This window comes from Salminus brasiliensis, chromosome 21 (assembly GCF_030463535.1).
Source record: "Salminus brasiliensis chromosome 21, fSalBra1.hap2, whole genome shotgun sequence".
NCBI classification, from domain to species: domain Eukaryota; kingdom Metazoa; phylum Chordata; class Actinopteri; order Characiformes; family Bryconidae; genus Salminus; species Salminus brasiliensis.
This window is the reverse complement of record NC_132898.1, coordinates 23,315,562-23,338,743: the sequence shown is the minus strand read 5'-3', so window position 1 is coordinate 23,338,743 and position 23,182 is coordinate 23,315,562. Positions and strand designations below refer to the sequence as shown.

The 23,182-nt window shown below is 39.9% G+C and overlaps 1 protein-coding gene across 1 annotated transcript; it reads right to left on the bottom strand.

The window, feature by feature from the left end:
- Positions 1-11,271: 11,271 nt before the first annotated feature.
- On the bottom strand, positions 11,272-21,880 carry LOC140542906 (myosin heavy chain, fast skeletal muscle-like). The gene is made up of 39 exons (XM_072665861.1): positions 21,680-21,880; positions 21,242-21,385; positions 21,003-21,159; positions 20,830-20,857; positions 20,513-20,621; positions 20,342-20,434; positions 20,184-20,247; positions 19,820-19,918; positions 19,628-19,731; positions 19,401-19,539; positions 19,193-19,311; positions 18,966-19,115; positions 18,710-18,880; positions 18,313-18,619; positions 18,150-18,211; positions 17,923-18,010; positions 17,716-17,833; positions 17,510-17,633; positions 17,099-17,235; positions 16,755-17,010; positions 16,424-16,666; positions 16,110-16,286; positions 15,874-16,019; positions 15,686-15,776; positions 15,203-15,592; positions 14,869-14,995; positions 14,657-14,775; positions 14,360-14,556; positions 14,091-14,274; positions 13,851-14,016; positions 13,639-13,763; positions 13,249-13,557; positions 12,963-13,166; positions 12,756-12,881; positions 12,504-12,674; positions 12,310-12,414; positions 12,130-12,225; positions 11,913-12,044; positions 11,272-11,289 (listed from the first exon to the last, which is right to left on the bottom strand). Exons 1-39 carry the CDS (start codon positions 21,878-21,880, stop codon positions 11,272-11,274), a joined length of 5,796 nt encoding a protein of 1,931 aa, XP_072521962.1.
- Between the last annotated feature and the right edge of the window lie 1,302 nt (positions 21,881-23,182).

The window sequence follows — 23,182 nt, the reverse complement described above, 5'->3', positions numbered from 1 at the left end:
GATGGCAGTTCACTATTGTGTGTATATATATATATATATATATATATATATATATACACATTAGTATTGATTTAAATAATGAAATGTGTCAGTGATTCCTTTTTGTGTGTACAAGTATTTAACCAATCTGTAATACAAATATGTCAGTGGGATTTTGAAGAGGCTTTCTAGACATATCTATGAACATATACATTAAAATTATTGTATGTCAGTTACAGAGTTACAGAAACCTGGAACTAAGGAAACATGACATGATGCCAAAAAGTTTTCATAGTGCTTCATTTCCCACAGCAGAGTATAACATTAAAATGACAGGTATTCATTACCAGTATTATACCATAATATTCCCCTCCAAATGAAATGTAATAGGTATTTGGCAGGTGCTTGTAGGGCAGTTGTCACGCCCGTGCCGCCGTGCCCGCCCCAGGGGCGGTCTCGGGCTGCGGCTCACAGGCAATCTAGAACTCCCCCTTCAAAGTCTTGTCATGTTCATGTCATGTTTAGTTATGTTCTGGACTTTTATGTAGAAAAGGACTCTTGTGTTGACACCCATCGTCGCCATCTTGGTTTTAGGTTGTGTTACACCTGTGGGCTGGTGTATTTAAGGAGGGCTAGTGTCAGCTGACGGTGGCCGAGAATTACTCTTAGTGCACCGCATGCACCCAGGTTATTGAGTTCACGGTAGAGACTCAGGATTCATCGGTCTAGTCTGTAGAGTCCATCCTCGTACAGAGGACTCTTTCAACCTAGCTAGCTTAGCAGGGAAAGCTAACTAGCTAGGCAGCTCTCGTCTCAGGGTCCATTAGGGACCTACTGCAGGTCTGCGGCGATCTCTCGCCAAGCTTCATAGGTTCAGCGAGCTTGGGTCCAGGAGCTCCGGGAGTGAGCGACTCTCCAGCTCGTTTCAGCAGTTAGCTCTCCTCATCGTCGGACCGGATCAGTCGTCTAGGTTTGGCGGCTGACTCCTCACCCTCTAAAGTCTAGTAAGTTCAATGCGCCTGATTAGCGCTACTCTTTATGTCCTAGTTCTTAGTTTTCCCAGGCTCGGCTTGGAAGTTTATGTTTCTGAGTAGCGGTATTGGCTCAGCCCCGGCAGCTAGCACAGCCCTAGTGCTTCACCAGCCCCAGGTGTGTTCTTTTGGTTTGCCCAGTATTGTTTGTCACGGTTGTTGTTTCTGTTCCTCCTTATCCCTGGTAATCATTGCTGCATTTCTGTTTTGTTTATGGTTTATTGTGATCAGTAAACTCTCTCGCCTTGGTCCATCCCCTGCGAGTGTTCACCCATTCTTGTCAGACCGTGTGGATCATGACAGAATCCTCGGCCGAATACCCCCGAACAGCGGGGATGGATGCCAGAGATCTAGCTGCTCGCACCCAAGGACAAGTCTTGGGGCAGCAGCAGCACTCTCTACAGAGTATTTCCGAGGCCGTTGGTCGCCTGAGGCAGCAACAGGCGAACCAACGGCAGCTAGTCGCCCAACTAGTGGGTGACATCCAGAGGCTCACGAATCGTTTACAGATTTCGTTGGAGCCTGCTAGTCTTCCCAGCCAAGTCACCAGTCCGTATCCGATGGACATTCCAGATACGTATTCAGGCGATCCAGAGCTTTGCAAGGGGTTCTTGTTTCAGTGCTCGGTTTATTTATGTAGTCAAGGAACCAGCACTGACCAGGCGAAGGTCGCCTTTCTTGTATCCCATCTCGCTGGAGAAGCTCTGGATTGGGCCATAGCCACCTGGGAGGAGCTTAGCGTGGAGCCCTTCCTGGAGTACCTGAAGCACTTCAAGGCAGTGTTTCGGCGTCCTCGAGGGGGGCTCACGCCGGGCGACCTGTTGCTGTGGCTGGAGCAGGGCAGCAGGTCGGTAGCCCACTATGCACTGGAGTTCTGCTCCTTGGCTGCGTGTAGTGGGTGGAGTCACGCCGTGCTGGCTGCCTAGTTCCGCAACGGGCTTACCCCCCGTTTGCAGCAGGAGTTGGCGGCCCAGCCCCCCTGTCAAGCCACGGAGGCGCCCAGCGCGCCCTCACAGGTCACGGAGGTGGCCCAGCCCACCAGTCAAGCCAAGGAGGCGGCCCAGCCCGCCAGTCAAGCCACGGAGGTGCCCATCGCGCCCTCCGAACTCAAGGAGGGGCCCTCTCAAGCAGTGGCTTCTGCGCCCCCTGTTGGGCAAGCAGGGCCAGCTGTCCCAGGTTCAAGGTCTGGTCTGGTGGTGGTACCCAGGACTGCCCCAAAGCGAGTGGTACCAGCTGCCCAAAGTCCAGCAAAGGCGGGGCTTGCTACCCCATTGCCCTCGAGGACAACGCCCTCCGCGTCGGCTCCTGCAATGAAGATGGCGCCCTCCGTGTCGGCCCCATCGACATCTACACCGCCCCCTTCGAAGACTGCGTCCTCCGCCTCAGCTCCGGCGTCTGCCAAGGCGTCCTCCACGGCAGTGAATGCGGTGACGGCGCCCACCGCGTCAGTTGTAGAGCCTGCGGCCCCCAGGATTGCGCCTGCCTGGGGCACTGATCATCATCGGCCCCCGGGGGGGGTGGTCCGCAGTGGATTCGAGCCAAAGACACATAGACCCTGTTAAGTGCAAGCTTATAAGCCGTTGCATGTGCTTGTTTTGATTTGTATAGTAAAATCATGAAACTTAATATTACATCTTATTAGGAATAAATACAAGAATAGCAACCAATCTTTTTCTTAGAGATCTAGTTCACTTCTAATTGCAGTGTTAGTTTGCCAGGTGCAGACAGTTTTAGGCATTTGTGTCCATTCTAGGGTGAATATCTTGTCGCTGTTGAACAGAAATGTATCTCCAAAATGGAAAAAACCTTCTTTACTTTCAGTGGAGGTCAAGGAAAAAAGATTTTATTCCAAGTCATTTTGGAGCATTTCTATTTGTCCATTTATCATGCAATTCTGACACAATATAACAAAACAACTGCCAGATTTCCATTATGTATAAAAAAGTCAAACACAGCAAAAATTACGATTTTATTTTATCCTACAGTGGTGACATTTCAGCATGACTTTATTCCACCAAGTATGTTATACACACAAACTGTGTTTGTGTGAGTCTTTTTACAGTTATAGCATACGTACTGTATTAAATACAGTTAATTAATAGGATAGATAGATCTTGAAATACAAGGCTTGTAATATTGATTGCAAACCTTATAGTGTATGCGGTACTCACATGCCCTTATATAATCCATATTTGTCTGTTAATCAAATATTATAGCACAAATGAGCACAGATGACAGGTGACTTTTTTGATGTATTTATGCATTTATATGTAGAAAGTTTTTGTTTAAAAAAAAAAGGTTATCCAACAGGCTTTTCATCTATTTTGTCTAACATGGGCAATGAATAGGACAGAATCTGCCAAAATTATTATGCATATGCAAACATTCTGTTAAAATTATGAATTATGAATTGAGTTTCACAGTAATACAAACATGTAATTGAATATGTGTTGATGAAACCAGGACTGTGTGTTTGACCAGTATAAGCACAGAGTTTTGGGATACTTTGTATAAATGACTCGACTGTAGGACCTGCCAGGACCACCCTACTAGAAATATTTAGAACCTGTGCTTCCTCAGCTTGTTTTTTGTAGACCTTTCTTGTTGAACTTGAACTGTGGTTTTCTCATAAGCTGCTGCAGTATGGCCAATTATTTTGATGTTCTCGCCCCTAATTTCAGGGGTATTCTATTAAATGTTTTTAAAACATAAAATTTCGAAGCTGTCAACTATTTCAGAGATCTATTAAGCCATTATGGTTAACTATTTGGACCATGTTCTTGGATGTTAAAGGTATAACAGAACTTTATTTAGTGATTCATTAAAAGTATATGTCCTTTTCAACGTTGGTGAAAAGAAGATTTTGTTTGTCATTGTTTTTATAAGAGGGTTGCAAATTCCAACATGCAACACACAGGTATAATTCTTGCTATTCTTGTACACATGTAGAATTTCCTCTTTGTGTTCCTCCTATATTTGCCCTTTCTCTTTACCTTCAAAATGGATATACTGCTAGTGCTGCTTTGTTTAAAATACATTCTTAGATCCTGTTATACATTTATTTCCATCATTTAATATTGCACTTACTCACTGTGCTAAAGATTAAACAAAGTTGGAAAACATATCTTTAACTTTAACTAATCTCAACCTTTCTAGTATCTCGGCTCTTTGCTCTTAGCTTGTTGGTCTGGAACTTGATGTCAGCACCGTCTTGAGATTCATGTAGTTCATGGACACGGCTCCCTGATCCTAGACAAGTGAGTGTTGGCTTCTTTATTCTGTAATTTTGAGAACTATGAACCCAGTTAGTTGAATGGAGTGTAGTATGTTTACACTCTTCTGTTCTACCTCAGTCCACAGATATAAACCTTGAGTTTGGGTTCAAATTAAAGTTAATTTGTCCCATAATCATATATGGTACGATTAGCAATGAAATGCTTTGATAACTGCCCACCCACATGAGGGTTTCATTGGTTTTTAAATCTGACATTCTAACTTTTCTTGGTATTTCTTCAAGCTTCTTCATTGCCCTCTTTGCCCAGCTTTATCTTCTTCAGACTAAAGCTCACATTCCTGTAAATGCTGATTTATACATTAAAGATGTACAAGATGTTTCTACCTTGAAATATAAAAAGGGTTTCATGAGTTAGCATAGGTCACAGAGGCTACAGAAGCCATAGTGTGCTCACCAAATGCTAAAATCTGAAGTACATCTTGTGCCAGTCTGTGGCAAAGCATAATCCCACATGACACACACATGACATTAAGGACATGACACACACAGTACACTTAAAAGATCTTGAGCGCCATTAAAATGGTTTTGCAAAAGTAATTTGATGATGACAGGACTGTAAGGTTTTGTAAGAACATTGTAAGAGTGCCAATATCTTACAATAACAACACAAAAAAAATCTCTGCGTCTACATCTATGTGCCTCATCTCTAAACAGTGTATAAGGATTTAATGATGAGCTCCAGTGTCCTGTAATTAATTCTCTGTCAGGTCTCAAAGTAAAGTTTTCAAATTTATGGGTTCTGGCATGAGAGAGAAAACTTGATCAGATGTGGAGAAGCAGTCTAATGTCCCTGGTGTTCTATTGCAGGGACTCTGCAAGCTTTGCATATTACAAATAAATAAAGTGCCCTACTTTTTCGAGCCAGACATAATCCTCTACACATCAAGTATACTGCAGAATATATGACGTGCCTTATCCTATTGTCAGGAGACCAGGAATTCAGTCCCAGTAATACCCTGTCTTTCTCTATTTCTATTTTCCAAAAAAAGCATGAATGGCAGTCTAGAAAAATGGAAGGCAAAAGAAGCACATGCAGTCTCTGGGCAGGTTTGGGATATTGAAAGGCAAACATATTTGCAACTGCTCTGCTTTCTGTGCTAGGTTCTTTTTTCTGGAAGCATCTGCTGTTTGTTTTTTGAAACGGTTGGATTTTTGGCTTTACGTTTGGCCAGCAGGGGGGATCAGATTAACATGACTGAATCCCCCCCCACCCCCACCCCCCAGATTTATTGCAAAGCCAAAGCTGTAACATTCAGGTACTTCCAAAATGAAAATAATATGCTTTTGGCAGATACTTTTGCATGTGGTAACCTAGATTAGAAATGTGAAACACAATATCATATGTTCTTACAAGGAATAAATACAAATATAGAAACAGGCTCAGCAGTGGTCTCAGGAGTCTGCTGTGGGTTTAGATTGTACACACTTGATTATTTAGTTCACTTTTGAAGGCAGCGCAAAAGACCGTATCCATGTACTTGTCCCTGTGAGGTGCAGTTGTCCTCTGAAGTGAGTGTTTATGTTAATTTTCAGATTCTTATTGTTTGGATGCTAACATTGTGTATTATTTTGGTGCTTAGTAGACTGCCTACTAGAAGTAGCGAATAGTGAACAGGCGCTGTATTATGTATTACATATGTATCATGTAAAATATATGCTTACTATTATGAACTATCACATTCTTATTTTAGAAATGGCCCTGTGTTACATGCATAAAGGTATTTGGTCTTAATTGTGCTTCAGCATGAACAAGATGTATATTGTGCAGTGTCTGTGAGACTACTGGCCAGTTTTAGAAGAATATTAGACAGATGATTGAGGCTTTGGCATTGTCATTATAGCTTCAACTCTATGAACATGTAAGACTCATGAGGTTTGACATGATGTCACAGATAGAAATGCTGTACATAATGTTGGAAGAACATACAGAAGACTGATTCGTTGTATGGTATGTAAATTATGAACATATTTACTGAAACTTCAGCTTCAGTAATTTTTGGTGAATATTATGTGCACTTTCATGATCAAGTGTAAATAAATGTGCAACCTTGAAGAAACCAAATGGCTTTTTGCTGCTGTTATGTACAAAAATATTTATCATATTGTAACATGGTGCTCACCTATAGCAGGGTTTGAACCCAGACCGCCGTGTTGGCGGCTGACACTCTACTAAGTGACCACAATCACGTGACGAATGGCCCTATCTGCAGAGCACTTGATTTCAAAGCAGGCAAAACTGAAGAGAAAATAAAGCCACCTGGGTGGAAAGAAAACAAACGCTGTGTCTAATGCGAGGGCAGGAAAACAAACAAAGGCTGCCAGGGGAGAACGCTGGTCACCTCGAAAACCTTGAGGAAAATCTAACTACAGATAAAAGGACCTCCTGAAAGAAAAAAGGGAACTGAGATGTTACAGGGAAGGCAGACACTCCTGCCTTCCTCTGTTAAACAAGTGTATGTGTGCAAACACGCACACACATAACAAAACTTTAGACAGTGGGAAACAAACACAGGAGGAACACACAAAGGAGAGCGAGACCCACTCTTCCTTCAGCTTGAGAAGGTGGCTGATATAAACACTCAGCAAGAGTCAAAAGATCCAGCAGTGGGCAACTGAATCTGAGTGCTTGTACAGCCTTTTGCCCAGGTGTGGTGCGTTGGGCTTGATTGCTGGCTGGTGTGACTCGGGGCCTCCCCCTGGTGGCAGAAGGAGGCCTTGACCTAGAGCTACCCCTTACACATATAGAACAATCCCGTATGAAAGCGGACACGTAATTGCTTCCCTGCTCTAAAATGTTTTCCTCCAACAACCTGCCAGAGATAGACTTAATCAGAAACCTCTTTAGCTAACTGTCAACTATGAATTTAGGTTCATCTTTGCCACCACAAGAAAGCCCTCCATCACTACCTCCCGTGGAAGATAAAACAGAAACCCCAAAAAATAAGCGTATATACCGTTTTGATGGTGAGAACCTCAGCTGCCAGAGTTATATTAAGACACTGGAAATCACCCACATGTCCAACACTCCAAGAGTGGAAAATCCACAGTGAGACCACATCATAAGAGGTTACGTTAGCTAGAATAAGGGGCAAAAGGCCTGTGGAACTTTTAACTAACAGCTTTATTATAAGACTAAAACTAAGGGATGTTTATATACCTTTACCAAATAAAGTTCATACCATTAGCCATTATTTAGTTTAACATTTAACAATTTAACATAATGACAGATTTTGTGATTTTATGCATTCACAGGTTAAAATACAAGGATGCAAAGGGTTTATGTTTATAACTTATGTCAACAGTTATGTGTGAAATTATTATTATTATTATTATTATTATTATTAGTTCAAATTAATTTATATTCCTTATTTATTATTGTACTCCTTATAATTTATTCCTTATATTAATATTTTTCAAAATGAAAATGTACCTTTCCAGCATTATGACTCTCAGCTTGCTGTCCCAAATTGTTTAAAGGCAGTAATCTTAGTGTATGTAAACTTTTGACTTAAAAATTGCCTAAAAGAATTCCCTCTCTCATTATTCTGGCATTTAGCAAACAGAAATAATTTTGGTAATCCTAATTGACCTAAAACGAGAAAGGTTTATTCTAAATTCATGTCAGACAGTGAGAAAAAAATGTATGTCTTTTTATATAGAGTATATAAACCTCTGGTTTCTACTGTATATATAAGCCATCATGACTTTTGGTATCATTGCAATAATGGTTTTTAAAATTAAGGGGATATTATTACTAGTCACAATTTATTCCCTTCCAAATGAAATGTAATAGGCCTTTGGCTGATGCTTATGAGACAAATGTATAAGCCATTGCATGTGATTCATATATTAAAATCATGAAACTCAATCTTACAAGATGACCTGTCATATTAAATATAAAGTCAAATATAGCAGCCAGTCTTCATCTTTGTGGTTTGCTGTCAGCCACAAGAATTCTACTGCGCCTCTGATTGAAGTATTAAAGGGATTAGTCTCACTGAATAAGAGTTTCCCAGGTAACGACAGTTTCAGGGGTAAGAGACCTTAAAAAAGTATGATAAAGTCGTAATTATTGAAATGAAAGGATGAAGACGTTTCTAGTGAAATACTCTAACTAAGACAGGGATTATGATGTATACATCTTCACCAACAGCATCAAGGACATGAAATGTAACTTTAGTATAAAAGTAAACATTTATCCAAATGCAAACCAAATGAAACTAAACATGGTGCACTTTTTATTGTCAGTTCAGCACTGATTATGTCCATTCTTTTAAGAGTTTATATTAAACAATCACGGCATAATGTTGTAGTTATTGTTTTATATACTGATGTGCATTGATATACACAGTCATTTAGCCAGGACTCAATCATATGTTGATTGATAATATAGCATGTCAGCACAGCCGTGCTTATTATGAGTCTACATCTAGAAATGGTTTCAGAGTTGGTCAAAGTACTCTCTCATTGGCCAGAAAAGAGATGTAGTCGATCTGGAGTGTGGCTTAAGCTTTAAAAAATAATCATTTATTGTCACCGTTGCAACAAAAGCTCCGATCTCCAAAATAGTAACTTTACAATGGAATAAACTAAAATGTAACAATGAATGAAAGTCAAAGTTAAACAATTTTAATCTGACATTTACACAGAATGTAAGCTGGTCTTTTAACTGGTCATTTTGAACCAATAGAAATGCTCCAACCCCAACCCTAAAGAGAAAACTTGATCAGAAGTGCAGCAGCAGACTAATGTCCCCGGTGTTCAGTTTCAGTCACTGCAAGCTTTGCATTTTCAAAATAAAATTTACTGTACTTGCTCCACCCAGACAGAAAACAAAAACTATTTAGATTAAGGAAAAAATAGCAACTACAATTCATACAAATTCAATGTGTAACATTGTAAAAATGAAATTAACCTACAGAAAGAGATCATTGATATTTTTTACCTGAAATGGGTGCACATACAGAGCTGAAATTCCGTTTAGAAAATTTTGATAATGATGGTTATTTTTATTATAATTATTATTAGTAGTAGCAGTAGTAGCAGTATTGTTGTTATTAATGTAATTATCTGACAGTGTACAAAGAGCTAGAAAACTGTAGCTCAGGACAGTAGAAATGATTATATTTTGGACTCTAGCTTTTGCCAGCAGGGGGATCACATTAACATGGCTAAATTCATGACTCAGATTTATTGCAAATGCCAGGCTATAACATTTACATCTAAAATGAAAATAGGGTGCTTATGCCAGATGCTCTGGATTCATAAATATGAAACCCAATATCATACATTTTATGTTCTTATTAGGAATAAACACAAATAGCAACAGACTCAGTAGTGGTCTCAGGAGTCTGCTGTGAGCTTAGATTGTACACACTTGATTATTTAGCGTACTTCTGAAGACAAGTGCAAAAAACTTTATTTGTGTAGCGTAAGACTCTCCAGGTCCTAAGAGGTGCAGTCGTCATCTGAAGTAAGTGTCTGTATTCCTGTTATGAAGAGGCTTATATTGTGTAATCAGTGTCGTTTTGGTGTTCAGTAGAGTGGTGTAGAGTGAGGAAAGTGGTGTAGAGTGAACAGGTGCTGTATATGTGTGTTACATGTGTTTTATTAAAGGCCTGTGTTCCATTCATAAAGGTATTTGGTCTTAATTAGGAAAAATGGAGCTTCAACATGAACAGGATTCTCTTATTCTTTACTGATTGAGCTTCTGGAGGGTATTAGACAGATGACTGAAGATTTTGTTTTTAGTTCATTTATTGTTTTCTGTTGTTTTTCAAGCCATTTTGGATGAAGAAGGTACATAAATGTATGTTAGAGGCTTAAAGTGATGTAGTACGCATCACTACTGATCACAGTTGTCACAGTCAGTACTTGAATAGATCAGTATACTGCATACATTCTTTCATTCTTTTCATTCAAGAGCTATTGATTAATCTTAGCCTAGTGTTTAAGAGTACCATGTCTAAATTATTTTTAATTGAACAAGGTTTTCTTACAGTAAATAGTTTGGTTTGGGGCGCTGAGAAGCAGCTTGCTGTAATTGATGTCACTTTTCTTCCAAAATTTAACTTTCCCAAAACAATGTGGAGTGTGCATGTTTTAGCAGATGGTTGTTTATTGTTTCTTTGTGTCTGTATATGGAGAACTTTCCAAAATGACAACCACGTTATGTTAGCATTTAGCTTTTAACTTTTAATCATTCTCCTTCACCGACATTGGCCTGATTTAAAGTCTGGAGTTAATCCACAGAATAGGACTTAGTAAATACTTGTTGTTAGTAGTTCATTTTTTTCTGAACATCTCACCACATGCTTTCTACTGCTGCCCTGACATCCTTTATTGCATCATTAGTGGCAAGAGCATTGTACAGATATATCTAAGGTAAAGCACTTATTGGATTTATAGCTTCTTTACTGTTACAAAAATGTAAATTTTTGGTCAAAGCTAAGATACGCAAGATTCAAGTTCATCGTCTATTATATAGTGTACACTACATGTCCAAACAGTATCCAGGCGACTTTCTAGTTACTATTCTGTTATATTATCCTCATTTGCACTTATTGCAAAATCCCTTGGGCTGGGTCTGTGACATTTTTCATCTTGTCCAGTTAAGCACTGCTTCTGTGCTAGATAAGTCAACCTTGTACAGAAGTTATATTCTTCTTCCAGCACTCCACCTTTTATTCTTTATTTTAAAAAGCACCATTGTGTGAAGTTGAACATAAGCATTCAACCAGTTGATTTTCAGCATTTGTATGTGAATACTTGATTTTATGTGAATTTAGTTGTTTTGTAGCATTTAGTTAAATGAGTGATTTAGTAAAAGGATCAGGCTCAAAACTAAGCTGACACATGAAAGTGATTGAGCAGTAGGATTTTTACAAGTATTCTTTATTTAAGGACAAAAAACAAGAAACTCATATTATATGATTGCTTGTTGGTGTGTGACTTGGTCATCGTCCTTTATTCTGCCTCTTTGCCCTGAAAATAATTAAATGTAATATTAGTAAACTTCACATTACAAAGTGTATATTAGTAACAGTTATTATTATTATTATTATTATTATTATGTTATAAATGTAATAGACTTAAGGAAGAGCTACATTGGGATCAATATATATTTTCTGCTTTTTAGACAACAATAACTAGATACCTGGTTGGAGCTGGAATAGGGCTTTAACCCATAATGCTCTGTGACCTTTATAACACCCTATGGATTACAAATTGGTAACTACATGCAGAACAGAGCAAACTGGCTGAATTGTTTCTACTCAGTGGGGGGGGTGGGGGGGGTGGGGGGGGGGCAGCCAGGAACCACCAAGTAGTTTTAGAGGTTACTGTTCTTATTTTGGGAACAGCAATACGTGCAGCTATTCCTCATTTTAGATATACGTTTTTAGGATTTTGTTGTTTCCTATTGATTATTTAAGATTATATTAAGAAAATGGGCATAGAATAGTTTAAATAATTGTACACAATTTTAGTGTGAAATGTTTTCTTTTATATATATATGTAGTTTATAGTATTAAAAATATTGATGCCATTGATGTTTTTTGAACAAAGATCCTAAAAAGTTACTGGACAATTCCTCAATTGAAGTTTACCTTTCCAACATCGCGGCTCTTGGCTCTCAGCTTGTTAACCTGGGACTCTGCAATGTCAGCACGCTCCTGAGCTTCCTCCAGCTCATGCTGCACCTTCCTGTACCTGGACAGGTGAGTGTTGGCCTGCTCCTCCTGTGAGAGTTACAGACAGCCCTTTTAATTTGTGAGTAAAATATCTGTATGCTGAAAGATGCAGGTCGTACAGTGACACACTTACAGCTTCCTCAGCCTGTCTCTTGTAGGCCTTCACTTTAAGCTGAAGCTTATCCACCAGATCCTGCAGTCTACTCACATTCTTCTTGTCTTCCTCAGTCTGAAAAGGAAGTCCTTGTTTTAGACTTTGCTTTATCTAATACTTATTCTTAAGCTACTCTATGTTACCAAGCTAATTCTGTACCTGGTAGGTGAGCTCTTTCACTCTTCTCTCATATTTGCGAACTCCTTTAACAGCATCAGCACCACGTCTCTGTTCAGCTTCAACCTCAGACTCCAGCTCACGCACCTGCAATACAAAATTTGCTCAATTTAAACCAAAAGAAATTAAAAATAATGAAGTAACTTTAATATAACTGTATAAAGTGTGTGACCTACCCGTGACTCAAGTTTCTGGAGCTGTTTCTTTCCACCTTTCATGGCAAGGCTCTCAGCCTCATCCAGACGATGCTGCAGATCTTTGACTGTAACCTCAAGGTTCTTCTTCATCCTCTCCAGATGAGCACTGGTGTCCTGTTCTTTCTTCAGCTCCTCTGCCATCATGGCAGCCTAAAGAATGAGCCAGGAAGTGGGTTTAGTGTTGTCATTGTGAATCACATGGGCAGAAGATCTATGTAGTTAAACACTCACATCAGTAATGGCCTTCTTAGCCTTCTCTTCAGCATTTCTGGCCTCCTGGACTGTATCATCCACCTCACCTTGGACCTGAACCAGATCAGCCTCAAGCTTCTTCTTGGTGTTGATTAGACTGGTATTCTGTAGAAAAAGAAAACAGTATTTAATCATTTGAAGATGATTATAAAAGTAAATGTAAGGTTCTAAGATTGTTGAACTTACCTGAGAGTGCAGCAGTGCCACACGTTCACTGGCATCCACCAGCTCCTGTTCAGCCACTTTGCGGCCTCTCTCTGTCTGTTCCAGTGCAGATCTCAGCTCCTCGATCTCAGCCAGCATCAGGTTATTCCTGCGCTCCACCATGGCAACCTGCTCCTTCATGTCTTCCTGTCCTCTGACAGCCTCATCAAGGTGCAGTTGGGCATCCTGACATAAAGGGGATCGGGATTATTGTATGCTTTAAGCTTGAAAGTTTAAACATTATTGCAAGAACACACTGGACCTTCACCTTGAGCTGTCCTTGGACGTTTCTGAGCTGTTTCTGGGCCTCAGCAGCCTGACGGTTTGCATGGCTCAGCTGAATCTCCATCTCATTAAGATCTCCCTCCATTTTCTTCTTGACTCTGAGGGCATCATTCCTGCTCCTGACCTCAGAGTCCAGAGTGCTCTGCATGGACTCAATGACTCTCTGGCTGTTCCTCTTGATTTGCTCCATCTCCTCATCCTTTTCAGCCAGCTTCCTGTCAATCTCACCCTTTACTTGGTTGAGCTCCAGCTGGACACGAAGAATCTTGGACTCCTCATGTTCAAGTGTGCCCTGAAAAATGATGTAAAATATTGGTAAATTGCAAATTCAGATTCCTGCAACTCAAACTCATTAAGGTTGTGTAAACTTCACCTCAGCTTCCTCAAGAGCTGTCTGGATTTCTGATTTCTCCGTCTCCACTGTCTTCTTTGCCTTCTCCAGTTCATGGATGGTCTTTCCAGTCTCACCAATCTGTTCAGTCAGATCAGATATCTCCTCTGCAGAAGTAAGAGGAATATGTTTCTTATTTAAGATCTACCAAGCTCTAGAGATAATCTTTCTGTGTTCATTTCTGAGGTACATACGCTGCAAATTCTTGTTCTCTCTCTTGAGGGTCTCCAACTGGTCAAGAGCTTCCTCATATGAGTTCTTCATCTTAAAGAGCTCAGTGCTGAGAGAGCGAGCCTCTTTCTGAGCTCCTTCCAGCTCAGCCTGACCTTCTTCATACTTCTGCTTCCATTCTGCCAGCACCTGAAAATGACAAGTATAATTAAGTGTCCATTTTAACATGTAGATGGTTAATGAAGATTTGGCAAGCCCTTCACCTTGTCAAAGTTCCTTTGCTTCTTGTCAAGGTTTGCAGCTAATGCATTGGCTCTCTCAACATCAATCATGAGGTCCTCCACTTCACCCTGCAGTCTCTGCTTGGTCTTCTCCAGAGAGGCACACTTGGAGTTCACAGCTTCAATAGATTCCTCAGCATCCTGCAGACGCTGGGCAAGCTTTTTCCTGAAGAGACCAAGTACGGTTATGTTTTTATTCCGTTCATTTGTCATGGATATTTCCTTTTTGTTATTGTTTAGGATTTGCTTACTTGGACTCCTCAAGCTCCTCAGTACGCTGGATGGCATCGGTCTCGTATTTGCTTCTCCACTGAGCCACCTCACTGTTGGCCTTGGACATTCCACGCTGAAGCTCAGCCTTGGCCTCCTGCTCCTCCTCAAACTGCTCTCTGAGCAGGTCACAGTCATGACGAGCTGATTGTACAGCATGAGCCAGAGCGTTCTTTGCCTAAAATTTAGCACCCATTTTTTTCAGTAATTAATTTGTGAAAATGGGTGCTTGGGTGTTAAAGTTGGGTCAAATTGGCAATACTGCATTTTAATAGTACCTTAACTTCCTCCTCAATTTGTCTCTTGAGTTCCTCAATCTGCTGTGTGTAAGCTTGTTTTCCTCTGGTCAGCTGAGAAACAAGTGCTTCCTTCTCCTCCAGCTGACGGCCAAATTCCCCTTGGAAAAGGTTTGAGCAGGTTAGTTGAGAAATGACAGATTGCACTGAATTATTTCACCTCTTATTATTATTGTTATTGTGGCTCTAATTACCATTCTCAGTCTGAAGTCGTGCTCTTTGTGCACTGATGTCATTCAGTTGACGGACGTGTTCATCACTTTTAGCTTTGAGTTCACTCAGCTGGTCCTCAAGAGTACGACACATCTTCTCTAGATTTGCCTATGTGTGTACATGAAATGAAGAAACACAGTGACACCTTACATTACAGCTTTTCATTCAAAAATGTTGCGGTGTGTCCCATATGCTTTATGTTGTGCAATACTTCAGACACATTCCATCAAACCTGGTTTTGCATAGATGTGGATAAAACAGTTCATTTCCATTTTAGAAAGTTGAGCTTTTCACCCAAATGTCAAATAAACACACCTTTGCTTTTGCCACAGCCTCCATGTTGCTGGACAGGTCATCTATCTCCATCTTATATTCACTCTTCTCTTTCTCCAGCTTCTGTTTGACCCTCTGAAGGTTGTCGATCTGCTCTCCAAGCTCAGCAACACTGTCAGCTTGTTTCTTGCGGAGAGCAGCAGCTGTGGCTTCATGCTGCAGAGTGGATTCTTCTAGATCACGGCGCAGCTTCTGGAACTCAGCCTCACGCTTCTTATTCATCTCAATCTGAGCAGCAGTGGCACCACCAGCCTCCTCGAGCCTCTCACTGATCTCTTCAAGTTCCCTGGAGAGATCAGCTCTTTGCTTCTCAACTTTAGCTCGAGCTGCACGCTCAGCTTCAATTTCCTCCTCCAGCTCCTCAATTCTGGCCTGGACAAAACATAATCATTCTTTAAACATTAACTGAAATCAGAATATCAAATGTTACCAAATTCCCCCAAAAATTCTCCAGAGATGATTTACCTGGAGTTCCTTTATCTTCTTCTGAAGCTGAGCACCCAAAGACTGTTCATCCTCAATCTTGCTCAGAAGTTGGCTAGTTTCAAAGTCTTTCCTGTTTTGAGAATGCATTTAAGTTATTCAAGTTATTCAAGTGCATCATATTTTGTCAGTTGATTTGTTTGTCCTCAGTACTCTTTGTTGATACATACTTCTTGATCTTTTCCTCAGACTGCTGCTTGTCATTCTCCAAGTCCATTATGGACTCCTGGGCCAGTTTCAAGTCACCCTCAAGCTTCCTCTTGGCTCTCTCAAGGTCCATACGGAGTTTCTTCTCTTGCTCCAGTGAACCTTCAAGCTGTAATTTATGAAAACCATGAACTGCATTTTTAAACAAAGGGACGTAACTGTCCATTATTACACTTATTTTATTTTAGTTAGGTCTTACATCATCCACTTGTTGTTCAAGCTTTGTCTTGGATTTAGTCAGAGTGTTGACTTTGTCTTCCTCTGCCTGGAGATCATCCAGAGTCTGCTGGTGTGCCTCTTGGAGTGCTTTCTTCTCTTTGGTGAGTTTAGCAATGCTCTCATCCTGAGCAGTCATCTCCTCAGTCAAGTTTTTAACCTTTATGAAAACATTAGGAAACTCTATTTTTATAAAGTGTGCAGTAGGACTTATTTCACATTCGATAGAATATCTATATATATATTTTAATGAGCTTGCAGTGAATAACACTGTAGTTTTATGTTACAGATATTAACCTTGTTCTCAGTGGCATGTTTCTCCTTCTCCACTTTAGCCAAGGTGAGCTCCAGATCATCAATATCCTTCTTCAGCTCAGAGCACTCATCCTCCAGTTTTCTCTTCTTGGCGGTCAGCTCAGCATTGATTTCCTCCTCATCCTCCAGTCTCTCAGTTGTCTCTTTGAGTTTGGCTTCAAGCTGGATCTTACTCTTGATGAGGCCCTCACACCTTTCCTCAGCATCTGAGAGGTTCTCGGTTTCCTGTTAATTTTCATGTTTTGTTGATATTGATTAATATTAAGTTATCTAGACTCCAATGAAGTTGACCAACTTGACTTTAAATACTTACAGCTGTAACTTGCAGTTGCAGGTCATTTTTCTCCTGAAGAAGTGACACCATCTTCTCCTCAAGCTCTTTCTTCTTGGCCAGTGCCTTTGCCAGATCCTCCTTCATTTTCTCAAAGTTCTCCTTCATGGCAGCCATTTCTTTCTCTGTCTCTGCACTCTTCAGCAGAGGCTTGATCTTGAAGTACAGCTTCATCCATGGCCAGTGTTTCACATTCATGAATGAGCGGATGTTGTACTGAATGGAATAGATGGACTCTCTGCAATTCAACATGACCCAGTTAGGCATTCACCTTATTTAGAGCTATTATTGTGTTTTTTGTAACATCTTTCTGCATTAAAATATACCTCCTCTCCATCATCTTGACAAACTCTCTCCTCATAAGGTAGCCACGGCACAAAGCCTGAGTCATGGTCACCAGAGAAGCCAATTTCTCATCTCGCATCTCCTCAAGGGTACCCAGCAGACCAGCTTTGAAGAACACCTACCAGCAAAAAATTAAATATTACAAACCCACTTTTTATTCCTTACCTGCTAATGCTTTGTTTTAGAAAGTGTCTGTTCACTGCTACTATTTACTTCACATATAGGATATTTAGTTCACTCAAGCATATAGGCATATAGTAGGAAAAAAAATCTGAATATGAAATGAATGTCCCACGAACATAAAATATCATTAATGTACATGAATATACACGAACTAATGACAATATAACTGTACAATATCATAATTATTTTAGCTGCACAGCATCACTTACTTTGGTGTGTCCAAACTTGTACTGAGTGTGGTCCACATCAATGGAGCCCAAGAGTTTCTCTGACGCTTTTTTGTTGTCAATGAACTGTCCCTCTGGGATGACACTGGCATTCAGTACTTTGTATCTGTGTTGAAAACGACAACTTAGTAAAAATGAAAAATTCATTCTGAAACTTGTTTGACTTGGATGAATTCAAAGAAATTGACCTTTGCTTAAAGTCACCGTAGAGGATTCTGCTGGGAAATCCTTTTCTGCAGATTCTGATACCCTCCAGCACACCATTACATCTCAGCTGGTGGATAACCAAGAAGTTCTCCATCAGACCTGAAAGAGCAAGAATTATTGTTACCATGTATGTTTAATTTATGGATGTGAAGATAAGAACAAAAAAATAAATTATAGAGAGCATCTACCTGGAGTCTTGGACTCATTAGGAATCAAGCAGCGCACAAAGTGAGGGTGAGTGCTCCTCAAGTTGGTCATCAGCTTCGCCAGATTCTCCTGTGGAGTTTTATGTTGCCATTTTATTTCATGGAGGTTTACAGCTAACATGTATGCAGATTGGAGTTTTTTTGTTGTTAACACATGCTGCCTCTTCTTGTATTCATTTTATAATTTTGTATTATGTTGCTGTTCTCACCCTGAAAAGAGCAGACACAGTCTGGAAGGAACCACCCTTCTTCTTGCCACCCTTTTTACCACCTTTTCCACCAGCATCTATAGACAAAATCAGTTACAATTATGACATTGTGTACATTGCATAAAATGTCAATGATGTCTAAATATGTTTTCCACAATCTTACCATCAGCAGATGCATGACTTAAATACAGGAAGGACAGCAGTTTGTTTGCTGATTTCTGGTACAGTTGTACAACAGAGTCATTCAGGGGGTCCTTGTTCTTGTCCAACCAGCCAGCAATGTTGTAATCCACAGTTCCGGCGTAGTGCACCAGAGAGAAGTGAGCTTCTGCTTTACCCTTGGCTGGTTTTGGCTTCTGGAAGGCATTACATTTGCCAAGATGCTGGTCGTGCAGCTTGTTCTTGAAGGATGTGTCTGTTGCCTTGGGGAACATGCACTCCTCTTCCAGGATGGAGAAGATGCCCATTGGCTGATGGTGGCAGTGACAGAGAAACATTGCATTACTAGCGGTCAAACTATTACTATTCTATTGAAGCTTGTTGACTTTATGTAGACTAACCTTCTCAATCAGCTCAATGCAAGCGGCCAAGTCCATACCAAAGTCAATGAACTCCCACTCAATTCCTTCTTTCTTGTACTCCTCTTGTTCCAGCACAAACATGTGGTGGTTGAAGAACTGTTGCAGTTTCTCATTTGTGAAGTTAATGCAGAGCTGCTCCAAGCTGTTGAACTGTTTGAATATATGGATGTTACCTTACTGTTCCATTGTAGAAATCTTACACTGTGAAGTGAACAGGGTAAAAAAAAATACTTACATCAAAGATCTCAAATCCAGCGATGTCCAGCACGCCAATGAAGAACTGCCTTGGCTGCTTTGTGTCCAACATCTCATTGATACGCACGACCATCCACAAAAACATTTTCTCATAGACTGATTTGCAAAGCGCCATGACAGCGTTGTTCACCTGTAGAGTCCAAAAATATAGTTGATTATCTATTGCTTTTTCAAACCCTTCGTGTGGCTTGTGTAACAACGTCTTACCTGAGGTACAGTCTGGCCTTTGGTCACAAACTCATTTCCGACCTTCACTCTGGGGTAGCACAGAGCTTTCAGCATGTCAGCAGAGTTCAGGCCCATGAGGTACGCGATTTTATCAGCCACTGAAGAGAAGATGATTGTGTTAATAATTGAAATATAACAGTTTATTTTTTGTAGTGGGACCTTTATTGTGACAATACATTATATTTACCCTCAGTGCCATCAGGCTCAGCCTGCTCCTCTCTCTGCTTCTGCTTGAACTTCATATTGCCATGATGCATCACAGCACCAGTCAGCTTGTAGATGTTGATTTTCTCATCAGCGGTGAAGCCCAGGATGTCAATAGCAGTCTGGATTTGGTGAAACAGTGGATAGATCGTTGAAGATGAGACACATATTTAATAATGCCAATATGAAGTTTAGTGAACTTGTGCTTACATCTGTGGCAATGAACTCCTCCACATCATTGATGCTCTTGACTGTGATTTCACCCTGGCTGATCATATGGTAGTCATAGGGGTTGGTGGTGATGAGCAGTGCCTCTGTGTGGAAGGATAGTAAAGTCAGTCTTTTGACCAACTACTTCTGAGTACAGCTGTTCTAAAGAGACCAATAAAGTAGATTCCATACCAAGCAGCTCTGGCTTGTGTCCAGTCATGAGCTGGTAGAAGATGTGGTAGCTCCTCTCAGCAGACAGCTGGAAAGTGACTCTTGACTTTTCCAGTAGATCTGTTGATACATGAGTTCTTTCTTTTACCAAATTCAACTGCATGTGCTCATCCACTTTCTACTTTTACAGCCATTACAGAGTCATTCAGTATATCACAGTCTTGCATATTTTTTAGGTTAATTTTTTTTTCTAGTTATTCTGTTTCCACTGCAAATTCCCCTCAATGTGTACAGACATTTCATGCACATTTGCCTTGTTAAATCATAGAATTGAGTAAACACCATTAACTCAACTGCATACTGGGATACCCCTGGTGAAACTTACAGGTTTCAATATCAGCTGAGGCCAGTTTGCCAGTTTGTCCAAAATGAATTCTGATGAATTTACCCTGAAGATTGAAGATATGTTTTATTTATTATACCTGAATAGCTTTCATTATATTCTGTGAACATAGAAACAATTTCAGCACTGTTTGCACTTACAAATCGAGAGGAGTTGTCATTCCTGATGGTCTTGGCATTACCATAAGCCTCCAGCAGGGGGTTGGCTGCAATGATTTGGTCCTCTAGTGAACCCTAGAGGTGACAGCAGATATTGTAGTGAGGAGTTCTCACACCAATGCTCTGTGAATTCTGAAAGAGTGATTCATTTACCTGCATTTTGCCAGCAACAGGCTCTGCCTTCTTCCCAGTCATGCCAACTGTAGCAAAGTACTGGATGACACGTTTGGTGTTTACAGTCTTTCCTGCACCGGATTCTCCACTGGGGATAGATATTAGTTAGAGTCACATTTCTCTAAATTTGTAAACAGAATAACGCCCATGTCTGTGGGGACTGGTACCATTACCCAAATGTAAGGAAAACGTTTATCTTCTGTAGATTTAAGTACCTTAAAGAAAACACTTCAAAGCCACTAAAAGTTTGCACTGGTGAAAGTTGATAAGTAAATATTAATATTTGAATTACTTACGTAATCAGGACTGACTGGTTTTCACGATCTGAATGAAAATATGAAGACGGTCATTATTCAAGTTTCTTGAATCATCAAAACTGTAAGTGCAGTCTGTGAAGATTAGACTGACAAAACTATTGACTTACTTTAATCATGAATTCCTTTTTTCCATTAAAGTGGAAACATCATACCTGTGAGCATGAACTGATAGGCATTATCAGAGATGGAGAAGATGTGGGGTGGGGCTTCAATTCTCTTCTTGCCTCTGTATCCAGCCACAACAATTGCATCATACACTGGGAGCCACTTGTAGGGGTTCACAGTGACGCAGAACAACCCTGAGTAGGTCTGAAGATGTGAACAGAAGGTTATCATGGAGTAACCTCTCATTTATAAACAGTCTTATTCAGTCTTTCAGTTTTAAACTTACGTAGATCATCCATGCTGCGTAACGCTCTTTGAGGTTGTACAGCACACAAGGCTCGTTGAGGTGGGTCATCATGGCCATGTCCTCAATTTTGTCAAATTTGGGAGGGTTCATGGGAAAGACTTCGTCATCCTTCACTGTGAGGGTCTGTGAAGTGAGAAGAAATGTAGTATTAAACATAAGTACAGTTTTGAAATGAATGTAGGTCTCTGGACCTTGTGATATTTAGCACTGTGCAGAGCATACATGTACAGACCGGTTTAATGGAGTTAATTACTTTGTAATCTTATTGTCATGACTACTAAGAAAGTTGGACGTTAATGTGGCTGCACATCGTCTATAAAAATAAACTATAATATCTTTATTTATTCATTACAAATGTTCAGAGATTCTCAGCTAGTCATACACTGTGAACCATAATGTCATTCATGTTTCACTTACTTTTCCACACAGAGTTTGAACAGTGGCTTTACCACCCTCTTTACTCTTCAGTGTACCCTTCAGGTACATCTCAGCAGGCTCACACACAAAGACGGCTGTTTTAGCATCAAACGGTTTGTTCTGAGCCTCAATCCTCTCCTTATCTGGCTTGCGGAGGTAGATGGCCGCCGCCCCAAAACACTCCATCTCTCCATCCCCCATGATGGCAGTTTACTGTTATTGTAAATTATAGACACATTGTACTGTAATTATAGACACATTGTCCTTAGTGATGTTACAGTATTAACTAATTACTTTATTAAGTATTATCTTTATTAAGATAGATCTAAGATAGATGTAATTAATAATGACCATATTAAGATTATTATTGTACAGTCAAGTATACAGTACCTCTAAATTATACTTAATTATAAAATATACTTATATACTTATAAATGTATTATTATACTTAAGCTGTTGTAATATTTATGCTTCTCAGCATCTTACATTGTTTAATATTTAATTACTGTTCATTGTAGTTCTGACAACACATTAATATTTTTTGTAAAATAATAACTAAGAACTAAAGATACGTAGAAATGAATACGATTCCTAGCCCTGATATTTACCTTCTTTTTCACAAAGAAGAGAAAACACAGTTTAGCTGGCAGATCGTGGACACTGAAAACAGAGCAACAAGACAAACAAATTAACTTATTTTCTAAGAAATTGAAAATGCAACATTCAACATGACAAAAAAACACAGTAACTTCCATACCTGTGCTGGTTGCTTGGTGTAGCCTCAGGACTTGGAGGAGCCTCTTATATAGCACTGCCACTGTTCACTCAGCAGGAATGTGTAGCTACATATGGTCATGTAGCATGGCTTGATGTAATGTATTTCTGCCCCTAGGGAATGAGGGAATAATATTACTGTATATGTCAGTGTTGTTTAACAGAATCACGTTTAAACTTACAAATTACATTCAAACAATGAATGTTGTGCAAAGCTGATGATAGTCATTGTATGTATATATATATATATATATATATATGTATGTGTGTGTGTGTGTGTGTGTGTGTGTGATAAAGTATGAGATTACAAGAAAGTTCTTCTTGCACAATTGTAAATATTTATCAATTTAATTTGCTTGATTTTAAAGAGATTCTTAAAGGCCAAATCTTTTTTGTGTTTTAGCACTGATAAGGCACCAAGATCAGCTGTGGAGAAGCACTATGATTAAACTGGTGTTCTGTTTCAGTCCCTGCACATTCAGCATTTTCTAAATACAGTCTTATACAAAGATTACACCTCTGTTCAAATTACACATTGAGGTTCTAAGTGTAAATAAGTGAATAGATTCTCTACAGGAAATACATAAAAACATAAAAAAAACATAAAAAGAAAAAGTTTAATACATTACAAAAATAAAACATCATAAAGTCTAATATTGCAACCAGTCTTCATCTTTGTGGTCAGCTGTCAACCACAAGAATTCTACTGTGCCTTTGATGATGTATACA